General features: G+C 39.3%; 1 protein-coding gene across 1 annotated transcript; it reads right to left on the bottom strand.

Moving 5' to 3' along the window:
- Positions 1–6,157: 6,157 nt before the first annotated feature.
- On the bottom strand, positions 6,158–16,098 carry LOC148367039 (adenosine receptor A1). The gene is made up of 3 exons (XM_088333837.1): positions 15,544–16,098; positions 9,219–9,575; positions 6,158–8,139 (listed from the first exon to the last, which is right to left on the bottom strand). Exons 2-3 carry the CDS (start codon positions 9,490–9,492, stop codon positions 7,256–7,258), a joined length of 1,158 nt encoding a protein of 385 aa, XP_088189963.1. The 5' UTR covers positions 9,493–9,575; positions 15,544–16,098; the 3' UTR covers positions 6,158–7,255.
- Positions 16,099–18,720: the final 2,622 nt, after the last annotated feature.

Below are 18,720 nucleotides of genomic sequence, written 5' to 3'. Positions count from 1 at the left end.
TCGGTTGCCCTGCCCATCCCTTAGAACGCATCTAAACATCCCCCTATCCTTTTACAACACCTCTTTCATTACACAAAAATTACACTTAAAAATAAAATACATAATTAGGTTATTCTCAAACACAAAGTAACTGGTGTCAGCATGTAGGAGTTTTCTTTTTTTTTGTATCGTATTATCAATACTTAGTCTCCTCTATCACTTTGCACAAGGGATGGGAGAGCTTAAGATCAGTCACATGGCACTGCAAGTATGCAGGCTGCTGTGATTGTACGGTTTTCTGAATTTGTCAGTACAGAACAATTAGTTTTGTTTTAAGAATGTTTTTGTTGCCCTCCCTGTGTATATGTTAATGCCTATTTAATTCATATTGACTGCTGTGCTAGTTGATGGAGAGTGACAGCGGTGAACTGAATCAGCAGACGATTGTCTTAATTGCAGCACAATGTTACTTTTCTGTACTAGACAGTTATCTGCTGATTCTGCAAGATTGCAATCCTACTCAATAGGGACTTTCAGAATCTTGTTCATCCATCCATGCGCGTCACGAATGGGCTAACAAGGCATTTGTCTACCGAGGGGAATCCTAGTTTCTACCCCCGTTTACCCGCACTTCCTTGAATTTCTTCACTTTGAAATTTAGAGCACTTGGCAGAAATTAAATTGTTTCGTCACCCGCCGCATGCCTTAAATAGTCTGATTCCCCTGGCCCGCACCAGTTCTAAGCCAGCTCCTAGCCGTCGGCCAAGGCGACCTGACAGGTCTGAAGTCACTGCCGACAGCCGTCTGACCAGCTGCTTTGTGGGGAAAAAAAGCCGCATTGTATTGTTAGCTGCACTGTAGAAAAAATGTAGTGGCTTGTAGTCCTGAATTCAAGATCCCGTATTTTCCGCACTATAAGGCGCACCTAAAAGTCTTAATTTTTTTCAAAAGCTGACCATGCGCCTTATAATACAGTGCGCCTTATATATGGCTCAATATTAAATCGCAAGGTTTTGCAACTTACGCAACAGCCACCAACTCGATTTTCCCCCGAACTTGGAGTAGTCCGCGGTGTATGCTGGGATTTATATACCGGCGTTTCATTGGCTAACCAATGTGTCAATCATCATTTGAATCGATCGCTATTGGATAAAGTTATTCGGAGCCTCGGATAGGCTAGAGGGCTGAAACAAACCCTGCAATTGGCCGAAAAAAATGTGTCAATCATCAGTTAAATCGATCGTTATTGGCTGAAGTTATTCGGAGCCTCGGATAGGCTAGAGGGCCAAAACAAACCCTGCAATTGGCCGAAAAAGATGACTGAATAGCAAGCTTGCTAAACAACGCCATAAAGAAACATGTTTCATTAGTCTGTATCTGTAGATATTTTACTCTCCTGGATTTACTACACTCACGGTTGTAAGAAGACCATGATTGCGTATCATTTATTGAACGTGAGAACTTAGGTGATATTATTTATTCTTTATATTTTCCCGGTATCTTGTTTTGGAACGATCTTGATGTTGCTGTGATGAGTTGAGTGAATTAAACTCAATTCCAAGTGTTTATTGTCATATGCACAGTAAAGTTGCGAGCGAAAAAGAAAATAGAAACTAAGGAATGGTTGCCATTTCTTGAATTCCAAGACTTTAACCTTCCGAATGATATTTGAAATGACGCATTTAAGTGACATCGTATGGACACCGCATCCGCACGTGTCTACGACACGTATTTGCTTCTTTGCAAGCTTTGGGAATGTTAAGGGGGTAATCAGTTTGACTGAATCATCTGACTGTTTTGTCGATGTTCCCATTGTAGCGCCTTATAATCCGGTGCGTCTTATCTATATAGGACCAAAAACTATTTTTTGGGGGGTGCGCCCTATAACCCGGTGCGCCCTATAGTGCGGAAAATACGGTACTTCATTTGGTCATTCATGTGTTTAATAGCAAAGAACAACATAAATGTAAAAAAAAATAAAACATAAATAACAAACACTTGGAACTGCAACGTTGAAAAAACACACACAAGCCAATAAAAACTTTTAAGAACATGTACAAGTGAAAATAAAAATCGATATTTAAAATAAATATACATTAATTTACACAATTAAACCTGAATAACAGAAAATAAAATATCAAACAAACCACAACATGATTACAAGGAACACAAAATGGTAAACGGAGGCCAGGAAACCAGAAAAAAACCCATTGCCCTCTCCGTCCTGAGACCATCGCAAACGCCCTGCAGCCATCTCTGCCTTTGCTCTCACTGGAGCCAAAAACGGAGCCCAGCCACAGGTGGTCAGTGCACTTTATTGGTTGTGACACACGTCTCTTGCCTTAAGTGCTTGGAGAGACAATTAAAAATGCATCAGTGCGATGCAATGAGAGGGCTTGAAAGGACACACAGCAGACAGTAATACGTAACCTTGCTCCGGCGTCGACCTCTCATTCCTGGTCATCCACCAAGCTTTTCTTTGACTGCATATTGGTAGTGTACATATGTGAAAAGTGCACTTTTGAGAGAAATACTAAACCCTTGTTAGGCTTGGATTGACCGAACAAAGGCAATAAAACTAAAGTTCATAAAAGACTACCATTGTCATTCTATCCCATTGGACCTCGACTTTGACACCCTTTTTTTTATCACATATTAGTCAGGCTTCAATTGTTAGGTCACTGTGTACCTTCCTTCACTTCTTTTCACAAGTTGCATGACATCACCCCTATGTACAGTAATTCAACATACCAGCTCCTCCTTTGGTTAGCAATATGAAATTTAGCATACCTAAAGCTATAAATTGCTCCTTAGTTTGAGGTGTTTCTGCATTCATTAACTTGTGCAGGAAAAAATGTCAAAAAATAATCCCAATGAATGAATCTGAGTCGGAATACAGTTCAAAAACAATGTGCACATACCTCCCATAAAACAGTTTTTTTGTTGTTTAAAGATGCTGTTTATATTGATAAAATTCAAATCATCAACAAGACTGTTCCGGCATACAGTATACACTACCATAACCTCCCCCCAATAGGTTATAACTTTTTCTCATGAAGCTTTGATTGCAAGCATATTAAAACACTAGCAGTCAGACAAAAATCAAACAAGACCGTGTTTAATTTTTGGCCCAATTAACATTATTAGTTTTCTCTAAAATCAATCTCAAAAGCAGATTAGTTACAGAAAACCCTATTTTATCTCAGGTGTTAGGTTCCAAAAACAACTTGTGTTGGGTGTGATATGAGGTAGAAACCTTAATATTCTTGCAATTACTCATTAAAATACCTTACATTGAAACCAAATAACAATCCCCATTTGCCCATGTTTTGGGCAAGCTGTTTTACGTACGTGTACATAGTACACTGCAAAGTTGATGGACAGGGAGAAGAAGCGGAAATACTATTAAACCAGAATGGGAGAGCAAATCTGTGAGTTGGCGAGTCTGTGAAAAGTGAGCAGAATAGTATAGCAAGGTTCCTTGCTATGGAAGTCCCAAATGAGACCCCTTGGACCAGCATTTGGGTCATTTATTCATTTAGATTTTTTTAACGGATACCAAATCCTGATTTGATGCATATGTACTTATTTCAAGATACCAGCAAAAAAAATGTAAATAAATTTTAGTGATTAATAAAAATACATTGTATTGTCTTTTTGGCAACTCTTTATTGAACCTGCCCAATAAAATAGTTTGGGGTGAAAAATATAAATGCATAGTATTATGGTTTTCATCAGGATGTCCGATACAGAACAAATCAGCAACCAAATAATCAGGTCCTGATTTCCAATCTGGACATTACTAGTTCCTGCTAAGTACGTATAAACTAACCAGCAATACAAATGTAAATACATTCAAAAGTTGCAGGATGCAGTTTAATGTATTTTAAAATCTAAAGTCAAGTTGCCAACTGTAAAATCGTACACAAGATGTCATTAATTTTAGCATAATACAAGTTGCCACGGTTTTTCTCGGCTGGCAACCATCAATAAAACTCCCACTCATTCTTTACATTGTTCAATATGACATTTCTTAACTGTAGGCTTATACAGTATAAGCCATTTAGAAATGGTTGGAGGCAGCTTGAAATGCTGATGAGGTGCGAATCCTGTTTCAAGGGCTTCGAGGCATATGCCAAGGACATAATCCATTTTTCATTGGGAAAAATAGCGGATTTTACAAACTATATTGTGAGCTTCTTTAGTATACCGGCAAGTGTTTCAAGTACCCTGGAATCAACGCGGGCAACTTAAAAAAATATTTATTGTAAGGGGGGAAACACTCCAAATTGTATCGTTGCACAAAAAACATGAGATGTTTAAAATAAATTATTTTTTTCCATTACAACTTTTTTCAGCACAATTTATCACAATGTTTATCTTCTCTTTGCAAACTGTCGTACATGCATTATAGTTACATATGTTACATGCTAGGATTTTATGAAAACAATTTTCTACATTGATACTTGACAGTAGGTTGAAAATTACTCGAAACAACCCATTTCGAGGTAATTGCTCTAAAGACTGCTTTTATGCTGATTGCAGTCGGAGCCTTTCAGTCCCTCTACATTTCTTCGGGGCGTCATTTTCTTTGTGTAATTTTGCTTCTAAAACAAGCTTTTAATGAAATCTATACATTATCGAAATGTCAGCCTTTGCGACCTTTTAGAAGTCTCGAAAAAGTGTTCAAAATACTTACCATCTATGGTTGTTTAAAAACATTGGAAATAGTACAGGAGACCTCTAAGATACTGTGACCCCAGTTTGACATTTTTACTTTAGGTCATATTTATTTGTATAGCCCTTTATCACAAGAAGTCTCAAAGGACTGCACGGACCACAGACTATTAAAGACTATTCTTACACGATCCCCTGATCTAAATCCTACATGAGAGAAAAGAACACTCACTACCTTAAAAACATTTTTGGGAGAATATGTCATGATTGCTGATGCGAGGCAACTGAGTCTGCTCCTTTGGCGCCAACTGCCTCAGACGCTGATAGGCTGTTTATCTCTTTTTAGACCCCCATCTTCCTCTCACCCGTTGTCTGTCCGTCTGCGAACCTCAGCCCACGCTAGGCAAGCCCTTTCGACCCTGACTCTATCCTGTCCTGATTCCCGGCTCCGACCCCTTTTCTGAACTCGATTACGTTTTGCTCCACCGTCCCCGCCATCGACCTGTTCTTCCCCCGCTCTCGACACTGCTTTCGCTCGCCACGGAAATGCCATTTCCGCGTTCCGAGCGATCTGCTACCCGTGACCGACGATCACCGGATTGTGGGTGCAAGCCTTTTCCTCCTTTTAAATAAAGCTGCGAAAAACGAACGCAAGTGGGTCCTGTCTCTGTTTCTGGTCTCTGAATAAGATGTTTTCCGGCTCCACTTAACGGCATTTTCCCCACTATATGAAAACGAATTGTTTAGAATTTCTCAAATTTTGTAAAATTCAAACTTTGCAGCATTTGTGTATATGTAGGATTGTGTCTCTAAGTGTCTGCTATTGGTCGATATAATACGAAATGCTTGTCTGCTATTGTTTTGCATTGCGTCCAGTGTTGGGAATAATGGCGTTACGTAGCGGCATTCCTTTTTCCGTAACGGGGTAATCTAGTTACTTTTCCACCGTAACAATGTCGTTATATTTACTGACGGTCAAAAGCGGTGCGTTACTTTGGTTGCAGAACGCCAACGGTGGCCTGTCCCCGCACAACTGACGCTCTTTTCAGAGATGTGTTTTTTTGCTTTTCTCTGAGTTCATTACGTAACGTCTTTCAGGATCATGTCACCAGTCAATATAGCAACTATCATAAATTTAGATAGCCAATACAATACTTACCAAAGCGCCGAAAGAAAAGGCAAGTTGGTAAATGCTGTAACCGACTCGTGTCGTTAGTGAACGATTCGGTTCTATGAGCCTTCTCTTTGGAGTGGGAGCCGGCTCCCTTTGACATGCTATTTTGCTCTTGTTATTGGTCAAAATGCATTTTTTTCAGGTATTCTGTGCTGATTTATAAATGTTTAAAATTAAGTTTCCTGTGTTTTTCATTGTTTACGTAAGTGTTTATCTGGCTTTATTTTTTGCCTTTTTAATTCATACATAATAATAAATAATAAAATGGATTAAACAACCTGAAGAGCCATTCAAGAGTCAAAATTATTTTTATTGAGCCAAGCTTCTCTAAAAAGTGTCGTAATTTCTATTTCTGCAATAAACCATTCGAGTTAGATTTAATTTATTAAACACACTTTGTATTGTTCACTTCAGATTGTTATTTTATTATTTTGTTTATTTCTTACTGTTTCATTTGAAGTGCAGGATAAATCTGTTGCTGGTAAAATGGAGTAAATATGACAAGGTTCAATAACCAGTCTTTTCATCTCTATTCAACTGACTTTAATTCTGCTCGGAACATTTCAAATTCTTTGACATACAACCTATTTTGAAAGTAACAGAAATAACTTTTCCTGGTTACTAGTTACTTTTACCTTAGAGTAACTCAGGTACTTTTTGTAGAAGTTGTAACTATAACTAATTACCTTTTTAGAGGAACGTGCCCAACACCAATCATCATCACATAAATGCTGATATGCTATTGGCCAACTACCTCCCAAAATATTTATTCTCTTCATTTGGTTCAGAATCTCGTGTGGTATGTTAAGACTTAGTGTTACTTTAATTATTTAGTGTATTTATTTGGTTTGAGTCCAAGGCTTGCAGTGATTCTAAAAGGGGAATGGGAATTTAATTTTGCCACTTCAGAACTGATAAATGTCATATCCCAGGGTCCATTATATCTGGAGATCATGTTGCAATTTGCTGCCTTTTGTAAATTTTCTTGATGTCAAAGATTCAGGGCTATTAATTAACATGCAGTATAAAAAACATCCTTTTCTCAGCTCGATAAAAAACATGCAGTAACTCTTCAGGTATCTGTGTTGTGTTCTGTCCCTGAGGTGTGAGCACAAAAGCGGTCAGAAAAAAGACTTAACAGTGGCCGTGGAAAACAACTTGCTGATACTTAAAGTTGCTAGCTACATCTTGTGTTATTTTCCATGACTACGTCAAAGTCGATAAATGAAATAGTACAAAGACTGCAAATAGAGAGGAACATCTAGTTTAAGACTGGAGAACAACATTAATGGCCTCCCAATGAAGCTCACCAAAACCAGAAAAAGAGTAAAAATGCCGTACTTGTTAACAGCACGTTGGGTCAATCCCTTCCCCATCACCAAGGCTCAAGGATTCAACACAAAGCAACCGTCGTGGATACATCCCTCAGGTTTTCTCTTCCTGTGGGGGACAGCAATCTCGTTGGAAGAGTAAGGTTACCCCCTTCCGAAAACGATGGTCCCTGACGCTGTAGATGATTACATTACAGCAGCTGTTTGCTGTTAGAATCCAGAAGGCAACAAAGGAGAAGTTGCACCAGGTGTATCCCACAACGTTCCCAAGAACAAATACTGCGATGGGAGAGAAGGACGCTGTAAAAGCAAAAGTCAAGATGCTAATCGTCTTAGCCGCTTTAATGTCTGAAAAAGAGGGTCTGTGGGGGCATGACCCTCCACCTCCTCCATCGGTCAGACTCCCCTCTGAGAGGAGTTTGCGTCTCCTGGAGTACTGCCTGATGCTTGTGAAAGACACAATATTAACAACCAAGGTTCCACCGAGAAGCGTGAAGTCAAATACCGGGAATAACAGCAGGATGTTGGCATCGTGCGGCAGCCGATTACCCAGCAACAACGGGGCATAGTTGCACATGCGGCTACACTCATTGTACTCTAAAGTAAAATTACTGCTGAACAGGAGGGGAGTGAGTGCCAGGAGAAAGCTTCCTGCCCATGAAAGCAGGATGAGGAGAAGAGTCCGCCGCCGTGTCACCAAGGCGTCCTTGTGCAACGGCCAAAGGATGGCCACGCTTCGCTCTACTGTCATGAGGAAGATGGTGCTGATGGAGACGAACGTACACCCGGCAAACACTGGTCCGATCAGCATGCAGGGCTGCCAGGGGCTCCTCGGTCCACCTACAGAGGAGAGCGGGGAGGCGGAACCCCCTTGGTACCAAACAGGAGGCGTGTAGGTCACCATCAGGGAGACTTCAGTGTAAACGGAGAATGGGACCACCAGGACGCCCACCATCATGTCGGCTATAGCCAGAGACACTGTCAACAACAGACGCACTATCGTTAGAATCTTTTGGACAAGGAACATTTTAGTTGTGTAGACTAGCTTCCTGTTTTCTTGGACCTTACTGGGACAATTTACTCAGTGGACCACAGTATTGTGAATTAGTTGCAGCACCAGTAATATTCAGCCTATTTTGATTTGCTTTGGGTGCCATTTGACTTCCGATATTGGAGACACGCTGAAGACAAAATTGCTCGCTCTCAATTCAGTTTCTATGGACACTTTTGTCTCTTAAATTATGATATTCTCCCTTTTTTGTAGCAAAAACTGTCTTTCTTTTGTTCAGTAGTGTTAGCAATAATAGTTCAGTTAACTTGTGTACAGTATTCCCTCTTTTTGTGGTTTATCCGTTCCATAAAAACCCGTAGTAAGTGAATATCCTCAAAATAGAAACATGAAATATATCGTAACACAGTCACTTTACTTCTGTGCATTGCCCCGCATGCAGTTTTCCTCATCCAGTATATATTTATGCTGCAAAGAATGACTCGACCCCACCTGCAATGATACTCGTGTGTATTGATTCCTATGAGACTTTTCCATTTTTTTTATATCCCCCACAGCGAAAATTTCACAATCCTTTTATAGTGGATGCCACATTTGTTTCCATCCATATGTAATTTATTTTTTTTACTTTATTTTTATCACGATGTGGCTCGCTCTTCCCCACTAATCGGATTGCTCCCAAGCGGCATGTATTCGAGGTAATTTGTTCTTTAACCAGTCATGAAAACAATTTATTTGGATTGTTACAATAAGTGTTCAGGAAACAGAAGGCCATTTGCTGCTATGGTTTAAGAGTACAATGCTGTTTAAATGGTGCTATAATTCCATGGCTTATTTAAAAATGCGCAGTACATATTGAAAAAGAATTAACACTGCACCGAGGACACAAAAGTCGAACCACGGTATGGTGAAGGAATATTGTATATTCTGAATTTACAACCTTTAAGATAGTTAATAGATATTGTGTCTACATTTTTGGTTTAAACTGCTGTCCCTAGCCATGATTATGATAAATCAGTTCTTAAAATCAGATATTAAAGGCTGTTACCTTTTAAGTAGCCTTGTGGTGTCCTGGACTGTCTGGTCTGCACAAACACGGTCAGCGTAACAACATTTCCCAGCACAATGGCGAACGTCAGAATGACCATGAAGGCCACTGCGATGGCACGATTGAGAAAGCCGCAGCAGCAAATGGTGCAGAGGGGAGCTAGCGGCTGGTCTGATACTAGTCCTGCTCGGGTCAGATTGAAGAGAGAGTCTTCGGTTGGCAGGAGAGCGGCGGGATTCCCAACCGCGTCCGTTTCGTTCCACAAAGCGGTCATGGCCTAAAATGTTCAGGTCTTCGCTTGAGGTTTTAGTCTTGTGGGGCCAGTCAGGAGACCATATCCCGACTTTGGAAATTTACCTGTTAGGAAAACGGGAACACAGTTTTCAGCACTGTTTGGTCTAGTAACAACAATTGGAAAATGGATGGAGTTTCACTACAATGCATGTACATAATTGAAGCAGAGAGAGTGGGATGGACAAATTTTCCTAGAAATGTCTTCTTTGAGACATTTAGAAGTCTACAAATAGCCTGAGTTTAAAATGTATTCCATGAATGGTTGTTTTTAAACTATTGAGAGAGTACATGAAACCCCTGGAATACGACGGCCCCACCTCATGACGTTTTTACTTTACGCTGTGAAATAAAGATGTTTTTTGGCCTTCTTCTACATCAGTTTCCTTACTGCACCTCATCACCAACAAATTATTTAATATGCCGAAAAGCTTTGCCGTGTTTGTGCATATATAGTTCCGTCTCTAAGATGCTTGTCTGCTTTTGTTCAGCGTCATATAAAATGCTGTTCGAGTCAGGTCGCATTTATTTGTCACAAAATACCTCAAAAGACTGCACCGGTCTCCTATTGGTTTGTGTGACAGCATCATGAAAAGGTTAATATTCAAAAGGCTGAACTAATTCCCATAATGCATTTATCTTCATTCAGTTGTGCTTCGTGAATACTTTGCGAGTCGGTGATACAAAACTGTATTTTTGGTACTGCGATTATTCAAGGCTTGCAGTGATGATGGAGTGAGAAGCAATACGATGCTAACCATGGAAATAAAGCTTACAATTAACAAGAAATACGAAAAAGAAACACAAAGGACTACCCTTGTCAAGTAGCATGGCTGCAGCCCAGACCTGGGCACTCCGGTCCTCGAGGGCTGCATGCTCTGCATAATTTCGGAGGTTTCTCTTCTTTAACTCAAATGTCACAAAATAAGAGCTTAGCAAGCTGCAGGAGCTTGGAATCGTCTGTATTAGAGCAAAGAAACACCCAAACCAGGCAGGCAGGACATGATGCTCTCGAAGACCGAAGTGTAGTCAATCGACAATCCTTTAATCTACCCCTCTGCATCCACCTGCTAACTCCACTGTAGCAGCTCAAATCACGTTACACCATAGGTAAAAAAAAATGTGATTTTTCCTTATGTGAATATTTTTCTTATCTTATATTTTGTTGTTTTAATTTTTTATCTGTGGTACAGAATACATTAGCCACACAATATTATAGGCTTTTATGCTCCACAATATGGCTATTTCACTTTGTGAAACGCACCTCATAACATATTAATGTCGTTGTACAGTCCAAAACTTTTGTCTGGAGAAACAAAAAGTTTTGCACAATCCACATGTACTGCTGCTGTCAATGATCAGTGGGCGCTATTATTATCGGGGATGTTCTAGAAATGTGGCACCAGAGAAGACGACAACAAAATATTACCCCATTAGCAGATTTTCTCATCTTAAGTATAATTATTTTTTCATACAAGACAGTTTGTTTAAGATAAGAAAAATTCTCTTTTCTAGCATATGGTAGTTTATTTTTCATTCTAAGAAATGTCTTCCACCAATGATTGGTGGTTGGTCGGGTCCCTTAACCACTAGGGTTGTAGGGGCACCACTTCCCGTAGTGTGTCTTGGGCAAATACAGCCTGGCAAAGCCCATCCCTCTCCAGCCCGACAAATGTTTCCACCAGGCAGAACATTTCGCTTATTTTACACAGATTGTTTAACATTGAAAATGTTTCTTTTTTTTCCTTTATCAAGAGAAAATTGTCCGTAAAATTGGCAATAAATTGTCATGTTTTAAAGTATAAAATATTACACAGTGTGACACTAGGCGAGAACGCATAAAGAAAGAAGCTACTCTGAATGAGCAGCCAACAAGAAAATATGAAAAAGCTTGAAAGAAGCAGAGGGGAGATGGATCGAAGACCAATGTTCGGATTGCCTCAACAACAACAATTTGAAAAAAGCTTTCTCGATTGTAAAACATTACATAAGCAAAACCGGAAAAAAGTCATCAGAATTCAGGATGAAGCAGGGAATAACTGAAGAAGAGATCATGGACCTTGGACAGAATACTACTCCAAACTCTACAATCATCCGACACAGGGAGACCCTGAGGTCTTTGAGAATTCTGGTCCATGGGAAAGTGACAACTTCCCTATCCACCGAGAATAGGTAGAGGCAACAATTAACTTGCTGAAGAACCGAAAGTCTCCAGGAATCAACATCCATTCAGAACTCATACGAAATGGTGGTAACCTAGACATCTTGAAAAAGTTTTGCAAATAGTCTTGCAAACAGGACAGTGGCCATCTGCATCAACAAAAACGCTAGTAATTATGTTATCAAAGAAAGGAAACTTCCAACTACAGAGCAATCAGTCTCATTAGCTATGAAAGTAAAATTATGCTAAAGGTTTTCCTGAACAGACTGAAACCACAGGCTGAAAACATAGTAGCCAAAGAACAGGCAGGTTTCAAGCAGGGAACGAGCACCAGAAAACAGAGTTTTTATCAGGGCATCCTATGCGAGAAGTTTCAAAACACCAGACAAACCTCAATCACATATTTGTGAATTTCTAGAAGGTGTTTGACAGTGTATGGCAAATAGGCTTGGGGTGTAACGGAATACCTGTAGTGAGTTGTCTGTCCCTGTGTACCCTGCGATTGGCTGGCAACCAGTTCAGGGTGTCCCCTGCCCACTGCCCGATGATTGCTAGGATGGGCTCCAGCACCCCCGCGACCCTACTCAGGATAAGCGGTGCAGCTCATGAGATGAGATGGGGGGGGGGGGGGGGGGGTATGAAATAAAATAAAAAATCCCATCCAAATAATCCCAATCCTGGAAACAACTTGTATATTTTCTTGATTAAGGATTTTATTCTTGAAAACTAAAATTTTTGAATGACCAAAATAATCAACCATTTGCCAGATAGTCATTTTGCTTCGGAAGGTTGTTCTTCATTTAATATGAGCTATATTTTCTGCCAGTATGTGTTTTCAGACTATTTTAACCCCCAAAACATAAACTGTCATGTAAATAAAGTTCTCAAACGCTCCAGTGCAATGAAATACGATCCCATTAAAATCAGCTCATTTGCATATAAAGTGCACTTAGTCATTACTTGGAAAAACTATGCGAGGAATAATAGACCAATAATCCAATTTTACATACCATTTTTGTCATTTAATAACCCACAAAGCTATGTTTTCCATGTCTTTTAAGAATATATCTATTGTATATACACTAAAAATGATTAATTTCATTTAGTGAAGAAATAGCAATTAAAAAAAGCCTATGCCTTGGAGAATAGTCTCGGGAAAACAAGTCATTAAGGGCCGATTACCTTCAGTGAAGATGACTGGGTGACGTGGGCCCTCTGGCCAAACATTGGGCAAAGTGAGACCAGCAGCTTACATCACGCGCACACACTTGTTAAATATAATGTACGCAGTCTTCGTCACTTGCATCCATTTAAATTCAATCCACACTTTGCAGAAGCCTAAAAGTAGCATGCGTGCGTGTGTGTGTGTGTTATTACATGACGTCAAACCCCAGAAGGTCTCCTCACCCTGTTCCTTATTTTTCCCCACATAATTTGCATACATTGCCGCCGCTGGGCCTTGTTAGTCCATTGCAAAATATACATTCTTACTTGTTAGAAGTATATTTATACAATGTATATATGTATTGTTTTTCTTTTTAATGTACTTTTGGGGATAAGTACAACAGAGCCATAAACGAGTTCAGACCATGAAACAGCTCTATGCCAATGCCGTCAGTGCAATACTGGTCAATGGTTTCATCGGGGCATAGTTTCAAACCACACCCTGTGTGAGACAAGGCTGTATTCTCCAAAAGCTCTGGACCAACATGAAGGTACAGTCAGCATTGGGGGATACAACGTCACTAGCCTCCGTTTTGCTGATGATATCGTCGGATTAGCAGGTGACGGACAGGAACTCAGAGATCTGGTCAATCGCCTGAACAAAGCATGGGTGGGATGGAAATCAGCACAGAAAAAAATTAAAGTACCAACAACCAACAACCCCCAAGGTATCACCACAAACATGAATGAATGAATGAATGAAAACTTTTATTTTGAACATAAAAATAAAAACAGGACAAAAACAATGAGTCAACAACAGAATAATGTCACATAACGTGTTCGAAAAGGGGCAGTCAGAAGCAGATGCTTATTTTTCCTACCCCTTTATCTTCCCTATTACGGTAAATACATTTTATAGATAGCTCCTCTTGTGTCCAATACTTATTACATCACCATCAACCACATAAAGCTACAACCTCTCACCAAATTTCAATATCTTGGGGCTGTCATATCAGAAGAGGGGTCGGAACCAGATATCATGACCAGGTATCATGTATTCTTCCCATTTTTTGCTCTACTCCTCATTCCTTTCTTTAGGGCCTGCTAGCTGGTCAATCAAGATGGCCTTGACTCCAACTCCCACATTCCAAGTCTGCTCAAAAGCGACATTACAGAGACGCGTTTTGTTTATAAAGTTTCACTATCCTTACAACTTATATATTATACTCGCACGCCCCATCTACCGGCCAACATTATACACTGCATTTAAATATATGATTCCTGTCTAAACCAATCACATTCATTTCGAGTGTTCATATAAACCAATCAGATGTATAGTTTCCTTCCTGTGTTTTCCAATAAATGAGCCTCCTGATAAAGGATGAGTGTGTATTCCTCCTTGAGGCACGCACCTCCGTTGTAAGGGGCTATCAAAAACATAAATTTCAGACTCAGAGTGTGTTCTTTTCTTCTTTATACTACAATTTCAAGTTTTAATCTTTGACACTCGTAAATAAGTCAAAAAGTCAATGTCTTTTCAACATTAACAATTGTTTTAGTTGACATTTATAATATTGTGTTAAATTGAAATATATGCATATATTCACTCTAGAAACTGCCCCTCACTTAACAACGCCTCCGGAGGGTGTTGGACATCTCCAAAAAGACTTGCGGCGACAAGGGCCAAGGGGGGTCTTTGGTCTTTTCTCTTTGATGTGCCTCTATCTCTGCTCCTCTGCACCTCCCCTTGAAGCCCCCCCATCTTTTTTCCCTCCCTTTTGTCTTTTTTCTGGGTCTGTAAAGAAACTCTGATCATAAGCTCGATGACCATGCTTTTTGAAATAAATTTTCATTCCAACTCAACAACGAAAAGTCTTCCTGCCAGCACTCGAGTAAATACACATCAATACGCAAAAAAGAAGGGTTTTGGAGGGGTTTAAAATAGTTTTCTCATAGATTGTATTCAGTCCATTGTGTGCTTCTTTTTTTTGTTTGTATTGAAGTGATATTTTTGATATTTTGCATGAATTCCCACGCTCGTAACTTAATCTAAGATTCAAAGCCACCTCAGCATTTAGCAAAAAAAAACATTTGTTTTGATGACATTTTAAAATCATCTTTTTTAGGTGCACTTCATCTTAAACGTATTTTATGGATATTTTTGCATACATTCCTCAACACAAATAACTTATTTAAAGAGTCAAAGCCTTAACATTATGCTAAAACTCATGATTTTGTTGACATTTTCAATGCAGAAAAAATATTTTGGGGGGTCAGGGTTGTAAATGCAGTGATCAGATTGTATTAATTCAGCAGTGTTTTTTCTTTAATGATATTGAACTTTAGTTTTTATATTTTCGATCTTTTCCTTCACTTGTATTTCATTCAAAGAGTCAAATTCTCCTCAACACGAAGCAAAGAATCTCGATTTTGTTGACATTTTTAATACTAAACCATGCTTGTGGGGGGATTTCAAATCACTTTTTTTCTTAAATTGGATTTATTCAGCCATGTGCTTCCTTCTTTGGTATAAATTGAACTTATTTTGTGATATTTTTTGCATAAATTCCCACACTTGTAACTCAAACAGTCAAAGCCTCACACTAAGCAATTAGCCCAATATTTTGACATTATATACATTTTCCACTTGTCTTGCCTTTTTATAGAAATGCATACGCCCCAAAAATGCTAGTTAACATATTTTCTTACCTTTTTAAGATCCCTATGAAGCATGAAGCAGAGTTATGGGATAAATGAAAGCTTGATGTCGGAGAAATGCCGGTACGTTCTTCTGTCTTGCTCTCCTCCCTCCATCCTCGCCCTGGACGTCGTTCTCACGCTCTGCGCTCTCGCAAGCAAGTTTCCAGTCAACCCGCGAGAACTCCTCTCGCAGAAATCCCTCCTCCTCTCTTGCTCTCAGCTTATAGTTTGTGCAGTTCAAAGCGTGAAATCTCCAATGTTGAATGCATACGCCTATCTAAATGTACAGAAATCTATAAGGTTTGTTCATGTAAATTAATATTGCCTTGAGTCATGGAACTAAAATGGATTCAAATGAATACATTGGCTAAGATCCATTTTTTTAAAAAGAAATAATCTTTGAGATGAGATTTATATTCAATGCATTCCTGCGTGCATATGTTTGAGTGCCTTTGACTACTCTGTCTGAAATTGAATCCCCTCGGGGAAGCCAGTGGAGAACGGTTTGTTCTGATGATTCAGGAGGTACATGAGGAAACACTCACGGCTCGCAAAGTTCAGGAAGTCCAGAGTCTATCAAAATGTCAGGAAACACATAGGCTGGAACATAAATGTGACATGCAATGATTCAACAGCTTTTGTTGTTGGCATAGTCCTTAAATACCATCTCCTGATGAGAGTCAAGTGCTGGTATTGATGAACGGATGTGGTGTCCTCCAGTTTATCTGCCAGTTGACGCCCGTAGGAAGACGGTGGCATGCTGGGTCCTAACACCGCCAATGGAAATTGAATTCCTTTTAGGCAGCCAGTTATAACCTTTTTTGATGATTTATTGAGGATGCTATACAACAAGTTGGGGATCGGTAAACTTTATTTTCATCACTTATTTATCCCTAGTTCATTCAAAGCTTGATAATTTATTTGAAGGGTATCAAACAAAAAAACGTGTCCCGAACGAGCGTCAAGTACTGTATCATTCTCCCTCCATTACGTTTTGCAGAGTCGGACCCAAGCGCAGATACACGAGGTGGGTGACAAGAGTTTATAAGAGGGCAAAGGTAATAAACAAAAAGCGCTCTGCACATGGGAGAGGGGGCAAAATAAAAAAAAAAAAAAAACAGTCCAGTGCTGTCAAAGTTCAGGAGGTCCAGTCGACCAAAGACTGCTATTGAGAGGTTGAGGAACATCAAAATGGGACTCATTGATCTGACAGCTTCTGCTATTGACACAGTCCCTAAATACCCCTCCTCTGATTAGAGTCAGGTGCGGGTAATGATGTTCAGGTGTGGGGTCCTCCAGTTCATTCGCCTGTTGACGCCCTCTAGAAGACGCTGTCCTGCTGGATACTAACACCCTCATTAGAAGTTGCATTCCCTTAGGCAGCCAGGTACAACGGTTTCCTCTGATAATTCAGGAGGTACTTGAAGACGCCATAGTAGTTGGGAATCAAAAGTAACAGCTTTGACTCAGTAAATATGATTATAACTATTAATTTTTTCATCAATGGCTTGGTGTTTTGAAGGTTTTCAGAACAAATCTTGATGTCCCTAACGAGTGTCAAGTACCGTATTTATTTTTCTCCCCCTGATATGTTTTTCAGAGTCCGACCCAATTTCAGACACACGAGTGACAAAAAATTATTGGGGGGTAAAGTTAAGTAACAAAACCGCCCCGCACATGGGAAGAGGGGAGAAAATGATCAACAAAAAAAACACAGTCCAGAAAAACTCTCGGCTGGCAAATTTCGGGAAATCCAGAATCATTCAAAAACTGGAATGAAGGGGTCGGGACATAAATGCGGGCAATAACATCAAAATAGCACGACACAATCTGACAGCTTCTGCTGTTGGCACAGTCTTTAAGTGCCTCTCTTCTGATTAGAGTAAGATGCGAGTAACGATGAACAAGTTTGGGGTCTTCCGATCCATTTGTCTTGACGTCTTCTATAGAACGGGGGCCTGCTGGATCCCTACAGCCCAATTAGAAGTTGAATTCCCTAAAGGCAGCCAATTAGCAATACAAGTTGGGGATCAAAAATAACAGCTTTGATAGGTTTCTCCCTATGGTCACATAGTACCAACTTGCGAGCAAAGGAGCTTCTGCAGACCAAACTAGCTAGCAAAAAAAAAAAAAATACAAAACTCTTTCGAATGATGATCAAATTACGTTGTGTTTTTTTAGTTTTCAACTTTCAATTTTAAGTCCAAATTTGTCCAGAAAATAATCAGTTAAGACAATCTTTGAATATTTCTGTATTTGATTGAAAATGCAACTCGTTTCTGTCCATATAGTAAACTATCTTATGATTAAATTAAAACAATATATTGAAACAATTTTACATGTTAGCTGTTTAAACACAGAACAGCTGATTTATTTTTTGCCAGTGTGCCAAACGATTGAAGGGAATCCAATTGGATCGAGTAAAATGAATAATGATTCAATTTAATAAGGAGTCAGGAAGGATTCAGTTCCATTGCTGTTATTTTATTTTTTGTCATTTATTCTATTGTGCATGTTATACTTTCCATAAATGTAAACATGAATAAATATTAGCACAGAACAATTCCCCAAAATACAGATGTATGTCTTTTTCTCATGACAGATACATCAAAACACACAAAATAGAAAAATAACCCCCCGAAAAATTGAGATTTTTCTTCTTCACCCCAAAAAATAACAAATAAAATAAAAAAAATAAATTTCACTACAAATATGAATCCTGCTCCCTACACTGCGACTCACATAACGTCTTTACAGGTTTACTAAACTGTGAGATTAAATTCCTTAATGAAAATAATTGACGGGAATTTAATTGAACCGAGCGACATTTGATTCTTGGAAAATATGACACTGACATTTGAGTAAAAGTACTGCTGCCAATTCAGATTGATAAATTAGGAAACTTCTGTCATCACAGACACTGATTCAGATGACATTCTATTGATAAAGGGCAAATCATCGAGAAATGGTTATGTAAATTTGTCTTTTTGAATGAGCGTTTGCAGGAAAGGGAACATAGCAATCCCTCGTTTATCAAGGTTATTGGGGACTGGTACCCTTCACTTTATGCGAAAATCCGGAGAGTAGTTTTCTCATTTTAACATGTGCTCTACTGGCCGACATTCGCAGCAATAAGTCAATTGGTGATAATGGTTTGTGGCTGGCACATAAGGGTGCTGTTCATTT

The sequence above is a fragment of the Urocampus carinirostris genome, chromosome 4, assembly GCF_059441175.1.
Source record: "Urocampus carinirostris isolate Australia breed hairy pipefish chromosome 4, RoL_Ucar_1.0, whole genome shotgun sequence".
In the NCBI taxonomy this organism is placed as follows: domain Eukaryota; kingdom Metazoa; phylum Chordata; class Actinopteri; order Syngnathiformes; family Syngnathidae; genus Urocampus; species Urocampus carinirostris.
The sequence above is the reverse complement of the archived record's forward strand: the minus strand, read 5'-3'. Positions and strand labels throughout refer to the sequence as shown.

Excerpts from the sequence above, each read along its gene's own strand:
- LOC148367039 (XM_088333837.1), bottom strand. The coding sequence starts at position 9,492 with ATGACCGCTTTGTGGAACGAAACGGACGCGGTTGGGAATCCCGCCGCT. Across the intron at positions 8,140-9,218 it reads ACCACAAGGCTACTTAAAAG|TGTCTCTGGCTATAGCCGAC; the intron begins GTAACAGCCTTT and ends TGTTGTTGACAG.